Source organism: Pseudonaja textilis, chromosome 4, assembly GCF_049901715.1.
Source record: "Pseudonaja textilis isolate UNSWEBS1 chromosome 4, rPseTex1.2, whole genome shotgun sequence".
In the NCBI taxonomy this organism is placed as follows: domain Eukaryota; kingdom Metazoa; phylum Chordata; class Lepidosauria; order Squamata; family Elapidae; genus Pseudonaja; species Pseudonaja textilis.
The window spans coordinates 14454526-14479704 of NC_141993.1; the positions used below are offsets into that span (position 1 = coordinate 14454526).

Sequence of the window (25179 nt, forward strand, 5' to 3'; positions counted from 1 at the left end):
TTCTAATCATCAAACAGAAAGCATCTTCACCATTTTGGAAAACCAATAGGGGTGCTTTAATCTTCATTTGGACATGTTTTGATCTTTTTCTTTTTCCCACTGAACCTGGAATGTACTCTTGAACTGCATACGTAACAAGCTATGCCGTAATTTTTTATACATTTAGAGTAATACGTAAAAATGGACAATGGACAATCAGTATTGAATGCAAAACATATATTTCAACCATTTACTGTATATATACTGCAACATGAAAAAATGACCTATTGATATTTGTCAAAAACAAAACACTGAATATTGCATGAGTATATGCTTTTTGGAACATCTTGAAGGCTTTGTATGCCAGCAAACACATTCCTGACTTTTATAATTCTTGACACTGTATGTTAAGAAATTGAAAATATTCCCCTATCTTTAGTTTGTATTACAATAAAGCAATTACTCTTTAGTTCCATATTTTATAAGATGCTAATCAAGAATAAAGGTATTCAGCATTTTGGATAGTTGTCAGTATATCTTTAGCATTCTTGCAAAATGGGGGTCCTGGTTGCTGAAGCCATCCATAAGATATGCATGAGATGTGATGACAATATAGCCCTGACCTATTGCTAGCTTCCCTAGCCCATGACAGGGCAGCAGTCATCCACCACTCTCAATTTCAAAGAATAGATTAAATTCTTGGAAGTATTGTTCTAAAAGTTTACTTTGTTGATTAGCCCATGGGCTATATCAAAGTGCAGAATTCCAAACAGAAAGTATATTCCCAAGTACTTGACTTTCTTAACTATTTGAAAATTCACTTTTTCTGCCAGTTTTTTTGTTTTTGTGTAAGGTTTTAACTATCACTTTAGTTTTTTCTGTTTATTCTTAGTCCTGCTACCTCTCCAAACTCCTTCATCTCTTTTAATAGAAGTTGTCTCTAACGGTTCTTCTACAATGAATACCAAATCATCTGCAAATGCTTGTAGTTTATATCTTTCCTTTCTTATCTCCAATCATTTAATTTCTGGATTTTGCCTGATATCCCTATTCAAGACTTCCAAAGTTAATATAAATATTAAAGGCAATAATGGGCATCCTTGTCTTTTTCCTTTCTTTATATTAAAATTATCTGTGTAGTCCCCATTTACAGTTACTTATTATAAACCAGGCTTGTCCAACCCGCGGCCCAGAGGCCGCATGCGGCCCAGTTCACCTCGTAATGCGGCCCAGTGCCCACCCCAACCTTCGTGCCAGAGCCAGCGAGGAGGAGGAGGAGAGGCAGGCACGAGGCAGGGCAAGGCGAGTGCCAGGCCAAGCAGCAAAAGAAACGGCAAGCGCCGTAAGAGCGCCACCTCCTGCTGTTGCCGCCGCCACCACTGCCGCTGCTTCTGCCCCCACCGTCGCCGCTGCTTCTGCCCCCGCTGCCGCTTCTGCCCCCACTGCCACTTCTGCCCCCACCGTCGCTGCCACTTCTGCCCCCGCCACCACTGCTGCCCCTGCCGCCGCTGCTTCCCCCGCCGCCGCTTCTGCCCCCGCCACCACTTCTTCCCCCGCCGCCGCTGCCCCCGCGGCGGGGGCAGAAGTGGCAGTGGTGGCGGGGGAAGAAGCGGCAGTGGCGGCGGGGGTGGCAGTGGGGGCAGAAGAGGCGGCGGGGGCAGAAGCGGCGGCGGGGGTGGTGGGGGCAGCAGTGGTGGCAGGGGAAAGCTTCTGCCCCCGGCGCTGCTGCTGCTTCTGCCTTCCAGTCCTGCCTCATCCAGCCGGGCCATTTGCAGGAGGAGAGGTAGGCGCGAGGCAGGCGAGCTTTCTCCCCCCCCGCACCGCAAAATTTGGCCGGAAAATAAACCGTGATAAAAAACAGTGATAAAAAAAACCGTGATAAAAAATAAATAATTTTTAATAAATAATTAATAATAAATAATAAAAACATCTCACTAACTTCATTTCCAAATAAATTTAATATGTTAACTATGTTTTCTATGGTTTTTTTGGATGATCAGGTATCGTTACTGTTATTTTATTTTATGTGTGGCCCAAACCAAATTTTCATCTTCTAATGTGGCCCAGGGAAGGTGAAAGGTTGGACACCCCTGTTATAAACAGTGGTTTGTTTATATCATCTTAATTACATTTATAAATTCTTCTCCAAAGTCCATACAGTTTAATTGATGTATCATAAATTGCCAACTTACATTACCAAAAGCCTTCTGAGCATCTAAGAAAATTAGTGCCATTTGTTTTCCTGGATGTGTTTCATAATATTTTAATGTATCTAATATAATCCTTAAATTGTGCTTTATTTGTCTTTTTAATAAGAAACCATTTTGATCTGGGTGGATAAATTCAGTCAAAAATGTTCAGTTTCAATTAAATTTTCACCCATTATCTCTAAATAGGCCCTGTTTCTCCATATCTTGTTTCTGTCATTTATAACTTTTACTTTCCTTCTTTACTCTCTTCTTGTTAGGAATAACAAGGTTACCTAACGTAGTTTGGGTAAAATAATATATATAAACTATGATTGTAAGTTTAAGTGTGTGTCACTTTAAACTGCAAAGCATGTAATTTTGGGTGCGGTGTGAAACCGCCATAAGAGGGAGCAAGAGAACCTGCTCATTTGCTGACGATTGCTGACAATTACTGGTTTGATGGATTGATGGATTGATGGTTTGTTAACTGCGTGTTTCCCTACTGTTGAGTTGCTGGAGGAAGAAAGGAGGTTTTGACTTCTTCATATCTCTACTGCGAGGAGATATATTACTGGACTGATATTTGTAAGTTTACTGACCTCTCTTTTTCGACACTGGAATTTGCAACTGAATAATCCCTGGATGGACTGAATTAGTGAATGATACATGGACTGTTTGACTATGCTAAAACTCTTACTGGAATAAACTATTTAACTAGCACGGTGTATCTGTTTTACTGAGTGTAAGCTACAAAAACGTTTATCTCACATATTTTGCCTGACTGCCTGACTGCCGTGCAGATTCTGCTAGGGTGTATCCCTAACACTGGTTATGGGACCAGCTGCACAGTCAGACTAACCAGGATATAACAGGCTTATATAAAGTGAGAGTTAGTGTAGTTACACAATACTGTAAACAGACGTTTTATTAATTACAGTTTAATATCCAGAGAAAGATGGCACAAGTCAATTTACAAAGTTTGTCTCTAATATCCAAACTGGATGGAACAAACTATGTTTCATGGTCTATGAAATGCAGCCTACTTCTACAAAGAGAAGGTTTGTGGAGTATAATTCAAAACCCACCAGAGGTAGATGCTTGGGATCCAGATGATGAAGATGATGCCCAGAAAATACAAGAATATAAACTGAAGAATGAGCAAGCTCTCTGTATAATAGGACTGACACTCTGTGACCAGCAGCTTGTCCATATTCGTGGATCAGAAACAGCTGCTAAGTGTTGGGAGAATTTAAAGAAGATTTATGTTCGAGACAGTGTAGGAGCACATATAAATCTTACACGGGAGCTGTTCAGAACACATCTTCAAAAGAATGGAGACATGTTGACTCATATAAACACTATGAAGAGGATTTTTCAGGAACTGCATGAAAAAGAACTTATCTTCACTGAACTACATCAGGTTTATATAATTTTGTCTTCGTTAGATGAGAGCTATGATGACTATGTAACTTTGTTGGAAGTTCTGCCAAAAGATAACCTCACATTAACTGACATTATTGGCAGATTAATTGAAGAAGCCAGGAGAAGGCTTGAAAGGGATCAACTGAGAAGGGAAGAACCACAAGAAGATAAATTATCTTCGTCAGCCTACACAATTAGAATATGTTTTAATTGTGGAAGAAAAGGACATTTGGCTAGATTCTGCAAGAAAGTAAAACGCCAAAATGCCAGCCAGAATGCAAAAAGGCATCAAAAGGATAAAAAATGCTTAGAGTTAGCCATGTATAGCAACGAAACTGTGAACAATAATAATTTTTGGGTGGTAGATAGTGGAGCATCGCACTGCATAACGAAAGATAAGAAAAGATTTATTAAGATGTCCACGAGTTCACAGCAAATTTTCCAGCTAATGGCTGGAAAATTAAAGCAAAAGGTGAAGGTACTGCACATTGTTCTTGCATACAAGAAAATGTAAAAATGTTATATGTACCACAACTTAAGTTTAATTTGCTTTCGGTTAGAGTTTTGATTAAACTAGGTTATGTAGTTACCTTTAGGGGAGAAAACTGCATAATAGAAAAAGAAGGTAAAAAGGTGACTGCAACTTTAAAAGGTGAATTGTATGTATTAAAAGATAATCAGTTAGAGATGGCTAACACAGTGTATAATAACGTTAAACCTCATGATGAATGCATACATTTGTTACACAGACGTTTAGGGCATATAAATTTTAAAATGCTCAAGCAAACGGTTGAACTATCTAAAGGTATAAAACTGAAGTCTTGCAATAAGTATTTGTACTGCAATGCTTGCAGTCAAGAAAAAAGCAAGGTAATACCAGCAAATAGAATTAATGGATTTAAAACTAAAGAGCCTCTAGAGGTCGTATTTGCTGATATTATAGGTCCTAAAAAACCAAGTGTAGGAGATGCTCGTTATATATTAAGTATAATGGATCATTATTCTAGATATGGTTTCTGCTATTTAATGAAGAGTAAAACGGAAACATATCAGAATTTCTTTAATTGGTTGAAGTTTGCAGAAAGAAAAACTAAAAGGAAACTAGTAACTCTTGTAACTGATAATGGTACGGAATTTATAAATAATGAATTCCAAAATAGACTGAAGATGGCAGGTGTAGAACATAAAAAGTCTGCACCATATAGGCCACAACATAATTCCTTTATAGAAAGACGAGGCCAAATACTACAGGCAATGGCTCGTACTATGTTGTCGGATTCAGGATTATCTGAAACTTTGTGGGGAGAAGCAATAATGTGTGGTAATCATATATTGAATAATGTTGTTAACTCAACAACAGGTGAACTACCATTCACACGGTGGCATGGTAGAAAACCTGACCTAAGCTACATGCACACATTTGGAGCACCAGCATGGGTGCATATTCCTACACAACTGAGACATAAGGGGCAGCATAGGGCTAAAAGGTTATTTTTTGTAGGTTACGAATCTAACCATAAATCTTACAGGTTCTGGGAAAGAGGCACATCTAGAGTTTACTGTAGTGCTAGTGCACAATTCCTTGAACATGTAGGATGGGCAAAACTGGAACAAGATTCAAGTAAGGATGTAATTATAGAAACCTACAACAGACCAAACCACCATATCAGTAATAAGAAAAATACAATTAAAGAGGAAGTACTGGAAGAGCAAATAGGACAAGAACAGGAAGAAACAAGTGAACAGGAAGAAATAGATAACCAGGAACAGGTAGAACATGAAAGTCCACCTGTAAGCCCTGTAATACCTAGACGTTCAACACATGAAACCAGACCACCTGATAGGTACCAAGCAAGTGTAGTTTGCCAAGTTAGTAAAGTTCCAACTACTGTTGAAGAACTTAAAATGTATCCTGCAAAGGATCAAGAAAATTGGCATAGAGCAATGGAAAAGCATTGATTGGTTGGAGGTCAATTAGACAGCAACACATAAGTATGTCCACAATGGAAGCAAAATTTTCCTGTTTATCTTTATTATGTACTGATTTAATTCTGTATAAACAGTTGTTGTTGGATATGGGACTAACTGTTAATGATTCCATTGTAGTGTATGAGGACAATCAAGCAGCCATACGGTTGGCTACAAATCTTGCTGTGAAAACGAGATCTAAGCATACAGATCTTATAATATCTGAATGTAAGGCAATCTGTAAAGGATGGTTTAATAAGACTGGAATATTGTATGACTGAGAAAAATATTGCTGATCAGTTTACAAAAGCCCAAGGCGCAGTCAAACACAAAGAAAATTGTGATGACTATGGGTTGAGGTTGTAAATAGATATATATATTATTATATTACCCAAAAGGGGAGTATGTTAGGAATAACAAGGTTACCTAACGTAGTTTGGGTAAAATAATATATATAAACTATGATTGTAAGTTTAAGTGTGTGTCACTTTAAACTGCAAAGCATATAATTTTGGGTGCGGTTGTGAACCGCCATAAGAGGGAGCAAGAGAACCTGCTCATTTGCTGACGATTGCTGACGATTGCTGACAATTACTGGTTTGATGGATTGATGGTTTGTTAACTGCGTGTTTCCCTACTGCTGAGTTGCTGGAGGAAGAAAGGAGGTTTTGACTTCTTCATATCTCTACTGCGAGGAGATATATTACTGGACTGATATTTGTAAGTTTACTGACCTCTCTTTTTCGACACTGGAATTTGCAACTGAATAATCCCTGGATGGACTGAATTAGTGAATGATACATGGACTGTTTGACTATGCTAAAACTCTTGCTGGAATAAACAATTTAACTAGCACGGTGTATCTGTTTTACTGAGTGTAAGCTACAAAAACATTTATCTCACATATTTTGCCTGCCTGCCTGACTGCCGTGCAGATTCTGCTAGGGTGTATCCCTAACACTTCTTCTCCCTCCCCTTTTTATCCCCTTGTCTCTCTACTTCTAATTCTCTCTTCTGTATTTCCCTCTTCTGTTGCTTTCTAATATTATACTTATTTTTCAAACTATTGTTCTTTTTCTTGGTTGTTTTTTCAAATCTTAAACTTTTCATTCTCTTTCCCCCCTTTCCTTTTTTCCCCCACATAAAATTATTTGATCATTAAAGATGGCTTCTTCTTTGTCCCAATCTTCTTGTTCTGCGGGCGTTTCTTGTTGTTTCTCATAGTTCCAAATCTCCATTTCTAAGAATTGAAATACGAAGCCAAAAGAACCTCTCCCTTCTTTTGCATCTTCTTTGTACTTTTTAAGTTCCATTTTCAGTTCTTCTAAAAGTAGTGCCATTTTAAAAACTTTTAAACAACCACCCGATTGATTTTAATCATTCAAATGCAATAACCAAAAATCCAGAGATCACCAAGTAATACACCCAAGCTGTTTCTTTTTGCTTCTTTTTTCCACTTTCTCTTCTTGAGGTTCTACTATTTTGTTGCCAAGTTTCAGTTAAAATGTATCTTTTAGAAGTCTTCTTCTTCTTCTTCTTCTTCTTTTAATAAAGTTTTATTTGGGTTTTCATACATACAAAATACAAGTAAAACATCTTTTTTGAAAATAGCATGGTCCCGGGTTGAACTTCTTTATACAGACAGAAAACTCAATTTCATGCTCCTTTTTGTATTCTATTCCATATCTTATACTATTTTACATTTTCTATATAGCTTTCCCCCTCTTTTGATTTTCTCGATTTTAATTTGATTATCTCATCTCAGTTCAAATCATTATATTTATACTTTTGTCTGTTCTGTTTCAATTTCATATTATCTTTTCTCATTAGACAAGTTTTTTCCTGTAGTTACTAATTGGAGTATGACACTTTTATATCTTTTAATTACATCCATTCAACTCTCATTTAAAATTCAATATACACCTTAAGGTTATGACCTTCAATATAATACATAATACATAACTTCCAATCGAATTCTGCTTGGTACATTCTTATAATACACACTATATTCTTAAAAAAAAAAGATTGTAAATATATGTAATTATAAACCCTCATTCCATTCCAGTTCAATCCAGTTTAATGATTATTAATGCTCTTTTAGAAGTCTTCTTAAGGTTTTACTGTAAATTCCTTTTAATTCCAGGCAGTCTCCTCCCTTTTCTCCAGATCCTGCCCTTTTATTCTTTTTCTCTCCTTTCTCGCTTTTAAAAGCTTTTAAGTATCCAGAAATCTTTATTATCCCTTTGACATTTTATTTTCAGCTTCAATGCCTATTGATGTCAAAGTGGATTTTTTTTCCAATTTCTTGCTTAGCTGTCAATATAGGGAAAAGGAGAGAGAGAAAAAAACCAAATCCTTTCCCTTCTCTCTCTTTCGCTGCTTCAAAATCTTCTTTGCGAATGTTACTTTTTTTCGTAGTTTAAATTCCAGGGTACCTTATTTGTTGCTTTTACAGTTTAACCCGGTTAACCAAGACTTTCTCTTCTTATCTTCCTCCTGCACATTCTTTTCCGGTCGAGTTGTTCTTTGAGGTGGCCATTTCTAACCACCGCTGCAACCACCTTTGGGAAAGGGAGTAATGGCCAGCTGAGGAGGAGAGATGAGGCTCTCCTCAACCCTGCTGGCAGTCTCCCCCTTCTTCACCACCTCTACGGGGTGGCTTAGCCCCCAAACCAGCCGGCTCGAGGTGCTCCAGCGGCGAGCATGGATTGAAACTGCGCACAATCGTAGTTTTGGTCTGTCCATGAAGAAGCTCCTAGCTGCCTGTCATCTTGTAGAGGCAGAGTTTGAGAGGTGGCTCTGTTTTCAGCCATCCTGGAATCTCTCACTGCCTTGTCAAACTGTTTATCTATGGCTTTTTGTCTGTGCCTGGCCTGCCTATCCTCAGAGCTAGAGGGTCTTTTAGGGGCTAGAGCCCTGGCTCTAATCCTAGCTGCTGCCTCCAGTCCAGCAGACCTGGACTTGAGAGAACTTTTACAGCCTTCTCTCTACCCTGCTGAGGAACTGACAGTTCTTTTTTTTAAGTTTTATTGTTTTTTTAAGACAAACATGAACAAACAAAACATAAAAACATCAAACCATCTTCCAAATATGTACATACAGTGGTATGTACATGGTTTACAAATTGGTTTGTGCTTCCACTTCGTAGTCCTCAATTAGAATTACATTGTATATGTTCTCATATTGTCAAATATTCCTAAATACATTAATATCATTGTTAATCAATCATTTGACTATACTATTATTCATTCATGTTTTACAAAATAATCCATATTTTACTTAATTTATTTTATGACAGTTCATATTTCCATCTCAAATCTATCCTATAATCATTTTGTAGATATAATAAAAAATACATCTTTATATATTCATTATGTTCTAAAAATCTACATATTTCATTACCATTTTTTATTGTCTAACCATTGATAGAATAGATCCTAAATTTTATAAAATTGTTTATCTTCTTGTTCTCTGATTTCAAATGTCAATCTACTCATTTCAGCAAATTCCATTATTTTCTTAGTAACTTCCTCCTGGGTTGATATTTTCTCATTTTTCCAATTTTTAGCAAATATAATCCTAGCTGCTGTTAATACATTCAAATATCAATCAAATATTTCAATTTTTACTATATATTTCAGGTAAGATTCCCAATCTCTGGTTTCAAGTCTATATGCTTTTTTGTCATTTTTTCCAACCATGTGTGGATTTTAGTCCAATACTTTTTGGGATCTGCACATATCCACCACATATGGTAATATGAGCCAGGTATCTGATAACATTTCCAACATTTTTCAGAATTGTTCTTGAACATTCTTGCTATTCTTGTTGGGGGAAAATACCACCTGTAAAACATCTTATACAAATTTTCTTTATACGCTGTTGACATTGTCATTTTATAATTTTGAGACCACAATTTTTGCCATTTCTCTAAATCAATCCCATATCCAAAATTCTTCCCCCAAGCAATCATTGTTTCTTTAACTCGTTCTTCTTCTAGTTTAAATATCCTTCCAGTTTTTTAATCACCTTTTCCTCAGTACCTGTCAAAATCTTATCTAAATCAGTCAATTTATCACAGAAACCTTCTGTTTTAGAAACTTTATCATAACTAGAATGTATTTGCGCATATGAAAACCAATTCATCTTTATACCTTGTTCCTCTAGTTTTTGCATAGATTTAAGTTCACCCTTTTCATTCAACATTTCACCATATCTAACTGTTTGTTCCTTTTTGTATATTATAGGATAAGAAAATGCTTCAATAGTTGATAGCCAGACCGGAATTTTCAAATAACCTTGCCTTTTAGTCTTCTCCCAATTTAACCACAGAGACTCCCATATATAATGTCTTCTAAAATGCCCCTGTGTTTTACTTCCTTTATACCATACAAAAGCATGCCACCCCAATAACAGATCATGTCCTTCTAGTGTCAACAATCTAGCATTTCTTAATGTTATCCATTCCTTGACCCACATCAAATTTGTAGCTTGGTAGTACAACTCCCAAAACTAAATCCTCCTCTTATTCTAGCATCTTGCAAAAGTTTTAATTTTATTCTCGCTTTCTTACCTTGCCATATATATTTCAACACAATTTTATTTAAATCTTCAAAACAGTCTTTTCTAAGCCTAATTGGAATTGTTTGGAACAAATATAAAATACTGGGTAATATATTCATCTTGATTGTTGATATTCTCCCTATTAAAGGCAGTTGTAAATTTTCCCATTTCGCCAAATCTAGCACTATCTGCTGCTTAAGTTTAATAAGTTATTCTCTTTTAGTGTACTACATCTTTCTGTCAAATGTATCCCCAAGTACTTGATCTTATTTGTGACCTGGATTTTCAATACATCCGCCAATTCTTCCTTTTGTCTTGATAACATATTCTTTGTCAAAATCTTTGTTTTGTCTTTATTTATTTTCAAACCAGCCACCTTCCCATATACCTCTATCTTTTCTATCAATTTTAATGCTGTTTCTAGTGGGTCTTCTAAAATAAAAACCAGATCATCTGTGAACGCTTGCAACTTAAATTCTTCCTTTTTAATTTTCATCCCTTTTATATCCTTTTCTTCTCTAATATTTCTGTTTAGCACTTCCAAGGTTAACACAAACAACAGAGGTGACAGTGAGCACCCCTGTCTTGTTCCTTTTCTTATATCAATAGAGTCTGTCAGTTCTCCCTCGATCATTACCTTTGCAGTTTGGTTATGATATATAGCTTCTATTGCTTGGATGAATTTTTTACCAAAGCCCATCTGGTCCAGCTGTAATAACATGAATCGCCAATTCACATTGTCAAATGCCTTCTGTGCATCTAAAAATATCAAAGCCATTTGTTTTTCAGGGTGTGCCCTGTAGTATTCCAAAGTGTCCAAGATTACTCTCATATTGTCTTTAATTTGTCTCTTTAGCAGAAATCCATTTTGATCAGGATGAATAAAATTATTTAGGTATTTTTAAGTCTTTCTGCCAATATTGAAGCAAAAATTTTATAATCTGCGTTTCATAGGGAAATAGGTCTATAGTTCTTGATTTGTAATGGGCCAGCCTCTTCTTTTGGAACAAATGTAATATAAACTTCTGACCATGATTTGGGTATCTTCTTTTTTAACATAACTTCATTCATAACTTCTAGCAATAGAAGATTCAACGATTCTTGTAGTGTTTTGTAAAATTCCGCCGGAAGTCCATCTGGGCCTGGTGCCTTTCCATTGTTTTGCTTCTTAAGTGCTTCAGTTAACTCCATCATCATTATATTGCTTTCTAACATTATTTCAATCTCTTTAGGTATATGGGGTGGATTAGCATTCTGTTCTGTTTAACTCTTTCATCATCAATATTCTCTTGTGTGCATAGTTTCCCATAATAGTCTCGTATAATTTCCTTCTTCTCTTTACTTCCATAGCAAACTTGGCCTTGATCATCTGTTAATTGCAATATTTTCCTTGATTCTTTCTTCTTTCTCAATTTATATGCTAACCATCTACCTGGTTTATTTGCATCTTCAAAATAGTTCTGTTTCACACCTCTGATTTTCTGTGCTAATTCTTCTTTTTCCATTAGTCCCATTTTATGTTTAATTATATCCATTTTTAACTTAATGTCCTTTTTCTGTGGCATTATCTGTAACTCTTTTTCAAGTCCTTTAATGTCTTAGAGGCTAGTCTTTTCGTGGTATTTCTTTTCCTTGTATAGTCTATTATGAAGCCTCTGGCATATGCCTTCATTGTATCCCATATGTCCTGCATTGATGTGTCTTCTTTTTTATTTTCTTTAAAGAAAAAAGCCAGTTCTTTCTCCATCCTCTGTATGAAGTCTTTTTCTTTTAGTGTAGTATTATTTAACGTCCTTCTAGATCTTCTTCTTTGTCCTTTCCATTTAATTGTCATTGGATTACGATCTGCCCAAGTACTTGTTTCAATATTTATTTCTTGAATATTAGCTAACAATTCTGTTGACATCCATATCATATCTATTCTGGACCATGATAAATGTCTGTTTGAATAGAAGGTGTATTGTTTAGTCTTAGCATTTCTTTCTCTGCATGTATCTTTTAAATTTATTTCATCTATCATTTTAAAAAGGATTTAGGGAGAGTCTTTCTGTTTTGCTTTGTTGTTTTCTGTGTTGTATAGTCCAATTTATTGTTTACAATTCCATTAAAGTCTCCCATCATAACGATATTAGCATAGTACAGTTCAATTATTTTCATATGTAATTTTCTATAAAATTCTTCTTGATTGTCGAGGAACTGACAGTTCTTGATCAGCTCCCATGGTGGCCATTTTGAGCCCACCAAAATTAACTGTCACTTGACAGGGGGAGGGAAAGGGAAAAAGAAGTAAATAAAAAAAACTTATTTAGCCTAACACTGTCTGCTACAGCCACAGTAGCTGTCCACAACTTCAGGAGGCTAATGCAACTCAAAGTGGTGAGATCAGCCTAGCTCCGCAATTCAAAAGCCGAGTCAGAGAAAAAAAGGTTAAAAACGGCTGACTCTTTGAATTGCAACAAGCCCTGACAGGTCAGAGGCTTGCGAGCCTGGCGCTGGCTGCACCACAATTATCTGGCAGACTCAAGCGTCTCACAGCTGCCATGGTACTCTGGGGACTGGATAGGGGCTCAGGATTCAATATTGATGGCCAAACCCCACCCCCCCAGGACAATCCTGGAGATGAACTGCAAGATTGTCCCCAAACGCGAGAAATGGCTGCTGCCGCCGAAAAAAGGGTCGTTTAGCAGCAGATGCGGCTAGCCCATGTCAAGGGAAAGTGGATTGGGAGGAGGCGAGTTAAATAAGACACTGCCTCCCGCCCCCAGCCCGGGCCATATGGGGACTCAGGGTCACCTCCACCCAAATTCCAACCAGAAAGGGAAAAAAAAGCAGCACCAGCAAGGAAAGTTTAAAAATTAAATAATAAGCAAAAAAAATGCAAACCGGAAAAAAAGGTGTGAAAAAAGGAAAGTGCTAAACCGGCAAGCTGGCTAGCTGTCAAACCTGATCTAAGCCTCTCTAAGACAAAAAACTCAATCCAGAGCCCTTAAGAGGTGGTCTGAACATGCTGAGACTGAAGAACTAGGGACTGTTACCAGGGGGTGTGTCCTCAGTTTTTCAACTCGGTCTGCAGAGCTAGGAGACTAGAGACAACCCATCCTGGACTCTCCCTTCAGCTCAGTGGAGAACGGAGCATTTGGACTACCAGACTGGTTTTTATATTACCAAGCATGTGTGATAACATGGTTAAAAGAATGGATAACTGTCAGACACAAGAGATTGTTATATCGAGAAGGACATAACTTGCAACTGAGATGGCATGCCATCCTATGGTATGAGAAGAATAAAATCCATAAATATTTTCAAAATCACTATATAAGAAATTCACTAATGGGAAAAGATAAAACCTGAAAATCCCAGAATGGCTCTCAACGATGGAAGCCTTTATATACCCAAATCTGATAAAGTTCAATAAAATTGTGACATATAAAGATTTGGACACTGAAGGGAAACTAAAACCGAAGCAAGAGCTCGAAGACCAGGGCATTATATTATCGTAGTGGCCTCAATTGCAAATACAATCTAGATATGATTTAGATATGAAAAACTGTGGCTTTTATTTAAAAAACCCCATTTGATCAGACACTGTTGAACTCTGATGAAAAACTAATTAAAAAGGTCCAGGAAATGTCCAACTTTTTACTAAATTTGAAAATGGGAAACTAACAAATAAAAGACACAATGGTACAATGGGGAAAAAACTCTAAAATAATTTGGCTATAAAATAGAACTAGATAAATGGCATAAGAAATTATTAAGAAAATATTGGAATGTGCTGAAATGAGTAGATTGACATTTGAAATTAGAGAACAAGAAGATAAACAATTCTATGAAGTTTGGGACCTTTTCTATCAATGGCTAGATAATAAAATATAATAATAGAATATTTAGAACCTTTGGAAACAATGAATACATATTTCTTTTTTTTCTTTGATACTATCTTTATAAAATTCTATTAAGATAGACTTGGTATGACTTTATGATTTGTTATAAAATAAATTAAGTAAACTATAGTTATCTCGTTAAAGTATGAACTAATAAAATTATAGTCAAATGATTGTTTAATAATATCAGGCTATATAATTGTTGATTGATAATATGAGCTATTATGTTATATAACTACAATGGAGACTATGAAATGGATGCACAAAAAAAGTGGTAAACCAACCGATACACTGTCTGTAAACTCATGAAGGAAAGGATGATGTTTTTATGTTTTATGTGTTTTTGTTTGTTGTTAAAATTAATAAAACTGTTTTCAAAAAAAACAAAAAAACAATTGAGGTATACATTTGAGTGACAAATTTATAAATATGTTCAAGGCAATATATTCAAAACAAGAGGCCAAAGTAATAATGAATGGTGAGGTGACATGAAGTTTTGCAATACAGAAAGACACAAGACAAGGTTGCCCACTATCACCACTGCTGTTTATCCTAACACTGCAAGTATTGATGAGGAACATTCGGAAAGATGAACAAATTAAAGGATTGGAAATCAGAAGAGAAAAGTACAAGTTCCAAGTTTTTGCGGACTTGTTAGTTTTTATTCTAGAGAGCCCTTACAGTCTGGTGTGAAGCTTATGGAGGAACTGATAGATTACAGAGAAGTAGCAGGTTTAAAAATAAACTAAAATGATAGCTAAGAACATGACAAATAAACAGAAGGATGAATTGATAAAAGGAATGAGTATTCAAATAGCTAAAAAAGTGAAGTAACGGCAAGGTGCATAACACTTAAGGAAGATAACTACACTAAATTAACAAATCAAATAAAGGCTGATCTAGAGAGATGGAAGAACCTGCAACTCTCCTTAATGGGCAAAATAGCAAGGAAAGAGACTGAGAATCAAATGGAAATTAATGCAAGATGCTAAAGCGAAAGGAGGGTTTGGCCTGCCCGACTGGGAGTTATACTATCAAGCTGCAGCATTCACCTGGATAAAAGAATGGATTACATTAAGGAATAAGAGGCTACTAACCCTGGAAAGCCATGATATTCAAGCAGGATGGCATGCTTTTCATTGGTACGAAAAAGGCACAGTACACAAATACTTTCAGAGACATTACATAAGACAGGCACTCTTGGCAGTATGGAATAAAAGTAAAAACCAAAATTACATGGAAATTCCAGTCTGGCTCTCTACACTAGAAGTACTAATACACCCAAATCTGATAAATATGGGGAAAATTGTTGTATGTAAGAATATATTAAATGAGAAAGAAGTATTGAAAAGCAGATTAGAAGTAATAGCACAAGGGGTAGAACTGGAGTGGTGGTCATATCTACAAATACAGTTGTGATACACACATGATGTGAAAACATGGGACATTAATAGAGAATTAACAACATTAGACAACTGTTCGTAGGGATTGATGACAAATTGATCAAGGTGATATATAAATAGCTATTAGACTATAAAATGGAGGAAGGGTAGGTTAAAGAAACAATGGTGGTATGGGCCAAAAATTTCTGATATAATATTGAATTGGCTAGGTGGCAGAATCATTGTGAAAAGAATAGGAAATTAACACTGGCCACATCGTTTAAGGAAAATTTATACAAAATGTTTTATAGGTAGCATGTTCCTCTGGCAAGTCCAGCCAAACTGTTGAGAAATTTATCACCAAAATGTTGGAAATGTAAGGATCTACCAGGCACATATTATCATATGGGTGGACATGTAACTACACAAGGAAATATTGGTGACGGATTCAGAAATGGTTAGAACAAATGGTGGGAGAACATATACAATTTAAGTCAGAATTATTCCTATTAGGAATAATAACAGAAGGTTACAGTAAAGGCTCAGCATATTTAATACTACATATACTGACAGCGGTGAGAATGGTTTATGCACAGCAATGGAAGAACAAAAATACACCATCAGAAAGAGAGATAATAAGGAAAATACTGGCTTGTGCAGAACTTTAGAACTGAAAAATAAAGAGGAAACAGAATATTATGCTACTTAGAATAAGTTTTATCAATGGTTGCAAAATAGAGGTGGAGGTCAGAACAAAAAGCAATCAGGATGAATAGACCTAGAATGTGACATGACAAAGCTGTGATGGTGAACCTATGGTGCCACAGGTGGCACGCAGAGCCATTTGTGCCGGCATGCGAGCTGCAGGCAAACTTACCTCATTGAGTATGTGCACACCTCACAGCTGATTTTCGGCCAGTTTAAAGCCTTTTTTGGCCTCCCAAAGACTTGAAGAAGGCTTCTGCAGGCTTTGCAGGCTGAAAACAAGCCCTGTTTCATCACTTCCTATTTTTCTGAAAATATAGGAAATGACAAAATGGGGCTAGTTTTCGGCCTGCAGAATCCTGCAGAAGCCTTCCTCAAGCCTTTGGGAGGCCGAAAAAGGCCTCAAACCGGCTGAAAATCAGCTGTGAGGCACAATGCAGGTAAAGGGGCAGTGGCTGTGGGTGAGTGGGGATTATGCGCGCATGCATAGGGGGCGCAGGGGTGGTGCGAATTACCTTCTGGGTGCTGGCACGTGAGTGTGAACGTGCAAGCATGCACACAATTTTTGGCACAGGAGCCCAAAAAGGTTAGCCACCACTGTGATAGAGGATTTAATCGAGTAGGATGGTCAAAACAACTATAACGAAACCAATATTGTACAAATAATATGAATGTTAATTGTTTAGCAATACCCTAGTATGTATGGCAGAGTAATGCCAGGATGGTTGTACTGTGTTTGATATTTACATTTGTAAACAATAAAAATATGTATTTTTTAAAAATATGGTTTCAGGTTCTGTGGAAGCAAACAAACATTGATAGTAGTTCTCCCAGTCCTTAGCAGAGATTGGTATATCAAATGCAAATCTCTATTCCTTTAGGACTCCTGATACAGAGTGTCAGAATATTACTGAGTTATGATTTTGGCAACCAGCTCAAATTCTGACCAAATTGAAATGGCATTTTTCCCCCTTTAATTTTATGATTTTTTTTCTGTATTCTCTTCTTTATATACAGCATCTCAGCTTGTATATGGGCAATAGGACTTCTCTGAGAAAGTCTCATGGATGTCTTCAATTTCTTTTTCAACAACTGGCATTCAAAATCAAGCCACCCACTCAAAAACTTTTGGCAGGAAGTTATTAAATATTTCTTCAGTGTATTGCAAAGATTAAATAATGCTTTGGAGGCTGGCAGCCAGTCAGTAGTAATGACTGGATTGTTCTAGCCCAGTTAACAGCATTCTCTGTTTTAGTTGCTTTGTAACTAAAATTTAGCCCAAATTAACCATTTATTTTGGATCACTCTTTTTAGTGAGCGATGTGTTGGGTGTATTATATAATCTTAAATCTCAGTGACCTTGTAATGTCATATTCACAGGCTGATTTCACTTTCACTACCTAAATGTACAGTAACCACTAAAAAGAGGTCAACTTTATCTCTTGATACAGAGAAGAGATCTAGCACATTACTTGAGTGGGCTGAGTGGTATGTGTGAGAGTATACATAGTTATTATCTTATCCTCCCAAGATTTGAAGATTACCTTTGAAAATTAAAGAGACTAGGAGCAGACCAGTCTCTTTAATTTTTGTTGTCTCTAAAAAGCCATAGTGAATTATTTTCAAGAAATTCCTTTGGGAATCCTTTCTTTTGAGCAAACTCCTGCAAAGTAGACCTAATTTAGCATTAAAGTCTCCAAGCAATATAATTATAGATTGAGGAAACAGAATGGATCTAGTATGACCTCTAAACATATCCAATACAAGTAGTCCTTGACTTACAACATTTTTCACACTTATGATGATCATGTGATTTACATTCAGATGCTTTACAACTTACTCACATTTATGATGGATGCGGTGTCCCAAGGTCAGGGGATTACCTTTTGCAACCTTCTGACAAGCAAGGTCAATGGGGAAACCAGATTCACTTAACAACCATGTTACTAATTTAACAACAGTGCAGTGATTCACTTAACAAATGTGGCAAGGAAAGTTGTAAAATGGGACAAAATTCACTTAACAAATTTCTCACTTAGCAGCATAAATTTTGGGCTCAACTGTAGTGGTATGTTGAGAACTGCCTCAACGTTGAGAACTGCCTCAAGAGTTATAATACAGGGATGTAATTGGAGGAATATATACATATATCCTCATATCTAAATTTCACAGCTAAACAATACAAAAACCTATCATTATATAGTTTCTCCCCTTGCCATTGCAATTCTTGCTTAATGAAAATATATATAGTCCACCAGAAGGTCACCCATTATTCTTTGTTTTTGGGGCAGGGGAAGCCCATCCCTGAAAGTCCAGAAGTTGTAGTAATTTGTCTTCTTCAATTGGCCAGGTTTCCTGGATGGCTGTTGCATCAAATTTAGATAAGAAACTCACTAGTCCACTATCAGCCATTTCTTTCTAGCCAGCTATGTTCCAAGTCACAATTTATATTGGACTCCTGAAAGCAAGATATTCTGACTGGGTTGGTTGATTAGGAAATAAAGGCACTGAATGTCAACTTGGTTTTGGAACTGGATCAATGGTGACTATACATTCTGTGTAAACATAATTATTGTAAAGATCAATATTACCCCTCATAAGTTTAATTGTTGCTCTTCTTTATCTTGATAGCTAGTATTTCTTTAAGACTGGCATTTCTACTAATACACGAGCACTCCAACCAAGCTTCTCATTATCTAGTTGTCATACTAGATGGTTAATTTGGAGTTGTACCTGCTGAGTATCTTTTTCCTTTACTTTTTCCTTTGGCCTAACATGGCTTCTCATTTTATTTATTGGGGATTTGGTGCTTTCAGAAACTGAGTTTGATAACAATTCCACAGAAGAGCAGCTAGAGGGGAGAAGAGTCTTCAGATTTTCTGTTGCATTAGTAACTGATTTCAACATTGAACTGGTTATTCTGATTTTCTATAAAATCAGCTGTTGAACTCCTAGGCAAAGTGTGGCAAACTGATGGATTAAATCTTCCTCATCATCCATAAACTGTAACCATTAAGTAGATCTCAGATCCATTAAGTAGATCTGAGTTCTCTTTTTATTATCCTTAGTTTGTTCTATCCTTGTTAATAGAAGGTTTCCTTGCTTGGCTGTTAATGTTTTAGAATTTTCAAGGTTAGAGTCAGCCTCCCTCACTGTCTTGGCTCTCTGCCCAGACTTTAGCAAAAACTGGATTTGTGTAGTATAAAACACCCATATTGGCCGAATACAATATTTCCTTAAAGAGGTTTCAAGATGGAATAATATTGATGGAAGAATGATCTGCCCAAAGGCTAACAATATTCCTTTACAATCATGTCTACAGGGGAGCCAAAAATTTGTTAGTTAATTGGAATATACCCTGCAGTGTAAAAGTTGGCAAAGACAGTTCAGTATTACTCGTCTGCTATGCCACCTGTCCAGGTTCAAAGGACTATCAGCAACTTAGTAGCATCCTATGCTTCTGTAGAACTAGCCTCTCTTCCGTGTCTTCTCCATATTGCGGCACTCAATCCACGTGAGCTGTCCATGGATTAAAAATAAGTTTTGGAGCATGGGCTTTGCTATTTACTTCTTTATCTAATTTAGAGATACAGTTTCCCAATAGAAGTCTTCAATCTTTTTATTTGCTTCCAAAAGCTGATCAAATATAGCAATAATTGTGCTGTCAAGAGCCAATTCTTAGCAACCAAATCCAAGTCTCCTTTAAAATGCTCTTAAAATGATGCTCTTAAGAGCCTAATTTTCCACAAAAAGGCAGTTGTCATCCTCCTAATCCAGTAAGGAGCAGGACTTGTTTACAAAGGTTACAAGAGGAGAAGAGAAAAAGAAGGAGACTTACTTGCAGTGTCTCTTATCTGAAACAACTCCTTTATCTTTGATTGTCTGGGTGTCATTGCTGCCATGTTGTGTTTAAGTAAGGTCTCCTCCGAATTATATATACAATGTATGCCTTCTTTTAAACTTTCTTTTTGAATCCTTTAGCTTTTGTTTTTGCATTCTTGGGTAGTTTAAAGGGTTTTAAAACATGCCTCCACTTCATCAGAGAATGTTTGGAGCTGGTAAGTTCCAGAACACATAGTTTAAAACCTAATCCTAAATCTAAAACCTAAAATTACTACTCCTAGTGAAAAAAAATAACCTTAGTAGTTAATATTAGAGAAAAACAGATAAAATAAACTATTTTAACAACCTTATAAAAATAACTAAAATAAGAGGATAAGAAGCTCACTAAAAGAATTGTCACATGGCAGCCATCTTCCTCTCCTTCCCCTACTTGCAGAGTGATCTACTTTTATATCATTCGCTACAGAAAGTCTGTGGCAATGAGTGACGTAAAAGTAATATAAATAAATAATTAAGGATATTAATAGATGAAGTACCTTTAACAGGAAAGGTATAGAAGAAAAGTGGTACAGATGCTTAAGAGCATCCAATCATGATCCAACCACTATTGTTGTTAGCCAAAAACACACCAGCTTGATCTATACATCGTTATAAGTAGAAGAAGCAACAGCTTCTTTAAATTGTAATATTTAAAGCCTAATGCCTAATATGAGTGATGCAATGATAGTGTTGCACCATCAACAAAAACAAAAACAGTAATATATAGTGGGAAGATGTGTTTCCAGAGCTTTATAGCAATTAATATCATTTAATATAGTTATCATACAAATGACACAAATAAAGTAAAATGATAAAACTGATATAATTGCATAATTTATTAATAAGCACTAATGTAAATTTAAGTAAGTAGACTACTTTGGATGCACTAATTTTCAGGAAGTCATCAAGACATAAATGTGAGAGACATACACACAACGTCTCGTAAAAGAAGGGTTGTTAAATAAAGTATTAACTGTGATATATAAAAAACTCATATTGATGTAGCCATACTCTGATTTAACATGATTACAAATTTCATAGATAGAATAGCTAGATACACCTATTAAAACTAATGGAGCCAATTCCTCCTTGCTCAGATTTAGTGAATCTTCCCACCATCTTCCCAATAAAGTGCTTTACAAAAATGTATCTGCCAGGATGAACCATTAACACAAGAGTTTCCTAATGATTACTTCTTGGTTTTAGATGAATAGAATGACTAATTACTGTTATTAATTAGTTAAGAATTTTACCTGCATGCTTCCCAGCCTTTTGCTTTTCAAGCTGTCGTCGAGTGATGCTATCACGTAACCGTTTTAGATTTTCCTAGAAATGCAAAATTAAATTTTTAGGAATATGAACAAATGCCTATTTATTCCTAATAACATAAAAATCTGGCAAAAATTAATTGAATCAAACTGAAAAATCCAGGAGATCCAGTTTGGTCCAGTGGTTAGGGCACCAGGATAGAAAGCTGGAGACAATGAGATCCAATTCCAGCTTAGCCATGAAAAGCAGCTGGATGACTTTGGGTCAGTCACTCTCTCTCAGCCCAACCCACCTCACATATATGTTGTTGTGGGGAAAATAGGAGGAAGAAGGTGTGTTGGAGAAGTTTGCGGTCTTCAGTTATTTATAAAAATAATAAAAGCAAGAAAGAAAATGGGTATTTCTGGTAAACTTTCTGACAGTAAATGTAGGCATAATAATTCATATAACTCTGCAATCTCCTTATCCACTCCACTATTATTCAATAGTCCAATTGCTTGGATAGAGGGATGAAGGGATGGAGAGATGGAGGGGATAGACAGAAAACTTCATTTTAGTCAATGATCAGTTTGAAACGTAATATTGTAACTAAATCCAGCCAAATAATATAAAATATTACACTGTCCTGTTAATATCAGGATTGAAAACTAAAAAATAATAATTGTGAGTGAAACTTAAAATTAGAGAATTTAATTTATAGTGTAATGTAAGCAACATAGAAATAAAATAATGTAATATTAGATAATGTAAAGTATCATTTCTAATTAATATGATTGATAATATGTTCATACATGATAAAAGATTGAAGCAAATATTAATAATGTAGACCAAAAATTAATTGTTTTAATACATTTGCAGTTAACATGCAAAACTTTGATTCATTATATAGAATAAAGTTAATCTTATCTGACAGAAAGAAATTAACATAATATTTTCAAACTGATTTAGAGCATTTAACACAGAAGAAAAATTAATCTTTTCCAGATATCATTATAGAAAAATAGCGCAACAGAAAATGGAGGATGGATTTAATTTAACCATCATCCCAAAGGGAGGTTCAGATAGCTGTATGAACTTTGCTAAATCTTTTCCATAAAAGTACTAAAGGCAAGTTATTGTATTTATCTTTGAAGAGAAACAGGAATTTTGATGGATCACATTTGAATGAAATCATCTGCATAAGGCAAGAATCAGACTTTTTTCCTGCTCTTCTGTGGTATGTATATGAGAGCTTATATACTGAGTGTGAATTCATGTATAAATTCAACAAAGAGAGTTAGGCAATACCCCTCTCCAACACCCCTATGCATAAGGGTTTTATTATAGGTCTTGTGGGTCAATCTTATTCTACTCCTAAAATCTTTATACAAATTCTGGATGAGGAATCTGTAAATCAGTGTCAAATTCCCTAAGTTTTTTTCCATAAAAGTGGTCTCAATATTGAATCAAATACTAATTTAAAATTCATAATCTAAGCCACAATCTGGAGGTAATTTTTCTCCATTAATGAATGTATGAGAAAACTAAGGCCAAAATAGATTTCAGCATTTGAAACAAGACATGGTCACAGTCAGGAACTTTCCCTGGCCTGTTGATAAGCTTTTCACTTCAGACAGTGAAACTGGTGTCCATTCGGGAGGAGTTTTTATTATTTGGGTGTTGAAACAACCACAGATACATTTGGCTGAGAATTACAAAGAATTGTAAAGTGATTTTTTTCAAACCTCCATGGGGATCTGACTTGATATTTGATATAAATTGTCCGTCTACAAAGTGCCAGAATAGAGAGGGATTTTAATTCAGCTGCAATTATCAACTTTGCTTTACTGAGGCCTCCTTTTTCTTCATTTTCAAAATTAGTAATCTACATACTGATATTTATGCAGGGTATTGTTGATACAGTTTATAAAAGCAAACTAGAACTTCTGGTAGCCACATACTTCTGGATCAAACCATCCTGTGCATTATGTTTCTGCAGATTTGAATAAAAAGGATTCGGAGGCCTGCCTGATGGCTCTCATTGCATAATTCTTCTTCATTTAAGATTTTAGACAAGGAAATATTCTAGTTTTAATACCATATAATATATAAGGTTTCTATTTCTACAAATGAAAGATTGTGCTAGTTTGAAAGGGAAATCAGTCCTTAAAAGAAAAGGGAAATCACTATCCGGGCATGTCTCAATTTTCATAGAATTTACACTGATACCTTGGTTAGAAGATACCAGCATTTTGAAATAGAAACCCCAACTAGTACATAGTATCTCCTGCTACGGGCCCATTTAAAATCAAGTAAGTCAAAACAGTTAGCCAGTCAAAATTGTGCAAGGTTATGAATATCATTCTTAGCTATGCAAAGACAGAGAACAAAATCCTCTTTTGCTTAGGGAGGGAGACTATGACAGGAAGAACTGCCTCTGGTTCCATTCAATCATTGAAATCCCCATACAATATGGTAGAAGCTGAAGGCTTAGACACAAGCCACTTTTCCAAATAATTGTTGAGTTATTTTCATAGATGTGTACCCTATTTGTAAAGAGGTGGATAATAAAGGAAAAGAGTCCTTGTGGATTTTACACTGCTAATTGTTGCCAATTATTGGAGGTGGTGGTCATCTCTGTTTCAAAGCCATTGAACCAGTACTGTCCAAAGACATTTCCATGGTCATGTGGACAGCATGACACTATGGACCGCTGTTACTTTTCCACTGACGTACTTATTTATCTATTTGCATTTGATTGCTTTCAAACTGCTAGATTGGCAGGAGCTGGAGTGAGGATGGGAGCTCACCCCATTGCATAGTCCTTGGGTCTCAAACCCGGCTTGCCAACTTTCCAGTTGGCAAGCCTAGCATCTTAACTGCTCAGCCACCGCACTGTCCTAATAAAAGGTGTAATAAAAGTATTGAAATATCTTTAATACGCAAGTGCGGGCTGCTGCCCATACATGCAATCTGGAGGGGAATATTCACTGTCTGGAAAGCTAATGAGATGAATTTTGCCAGGCTCTTTTACGTGTCCCTCCTTTGTCACTTGACTAGCTAATATAGGAACTATCTATATTGGGTTCTTGTAAAGCCCAAGTCTCTTGTAAAAAGGATGTCATGATCAGATAAAAACTGGGTTAAAAAGAGATTTCTGTTATGGAGTGGGCAACTATACAAAGAGAATTAGTTTAATTTTCAGAAACCTTCCTCTTACCTTACTATTCATTGATGAAGAAGCTGAGGGGAAATATTCCTCTAGGATAAAAAGTATTCCAGTTGTCACAAGCTACCTTAAGAGGTTTTTTTACATAAATCAGAAGTTCTGTCTATTCTAGAGAATATTTTTATCATTTTTACCTATTAATATTTGAATATTTGAATTCTATTTAAAAACTCAACTATGCTATTTATGGATCGATATGGAGCAGAAACTGTAGCAGTTAACCTTTCCTGCAATAACAAAAACAAATTAAAAATAATAGGATATATAAGGTGAAGTAGGTTTAGTAATAAGATTTGTAATTTTCATCTCTTTAAAATACATACCTGTTGATAGCGAAATGATTCTGCTCTCTTCTTTTGATTTAACTGCCACTCTTTGAAACACAGGACAGCTTCATCTACAGTGAGCATCCCCAACTTCACCTGCTCTTGTAGAGTAATCAGGTGTCTCTGACCTGGAGTCTTCATACCAGCAAATGGGTCATACATACTCTGTTGAGGCTGGTTTGAAACTCTATTTATTTGTTCTTAAAATTAAAAAGAAAAAAATATTTCATGTTAGTCTCTCACAGGGAATATTACATAGTTCAATTGTGAAGTTTAAAGCAAAGCCATCTATATTCTAACTAAGGAATGTTGTTTTCCAGTACGTGAGTGTGCTGAGTGAAGAGGAGGATCAAATGGGATATTTGTGTATGACTGTCATAGGAAAAAGGAAGAAGAGAACAG

The 25179-nt window shown here is 35.9% G+C and overlaps 1 protein-coding gene across 13 annotated transcripts in view; it reads right to left on the reverse strand.

The window, feature by feature from the left end:
* PIK3AP1 (phosphoinositide-3-kinase adaptor protein 1) overlaps positions 1–25179 on the reverse strand; it is a 143432-nt gene that overhangs the window by 14128 nt on the left and 104125 nt on the right. For all 13 annotated transcript variants that reach the window (XM_087933867.1, XM_026711031.2, XM_087933862.1 and 10 more), the window contains 2 exons: positions 24775–24977; positions 21228–21300 (listed from right to left, as the gene is read on the reverse strand). In XM_087933867.1, the coding sequence (XP_087789993.1) occupies positions 21228–21300; positions 24775–24977 (276 nt within the window). The remainder of the gene's footprint in view (positions 1–21227; positions 21301–24774; positions 24978–25179) is intronic.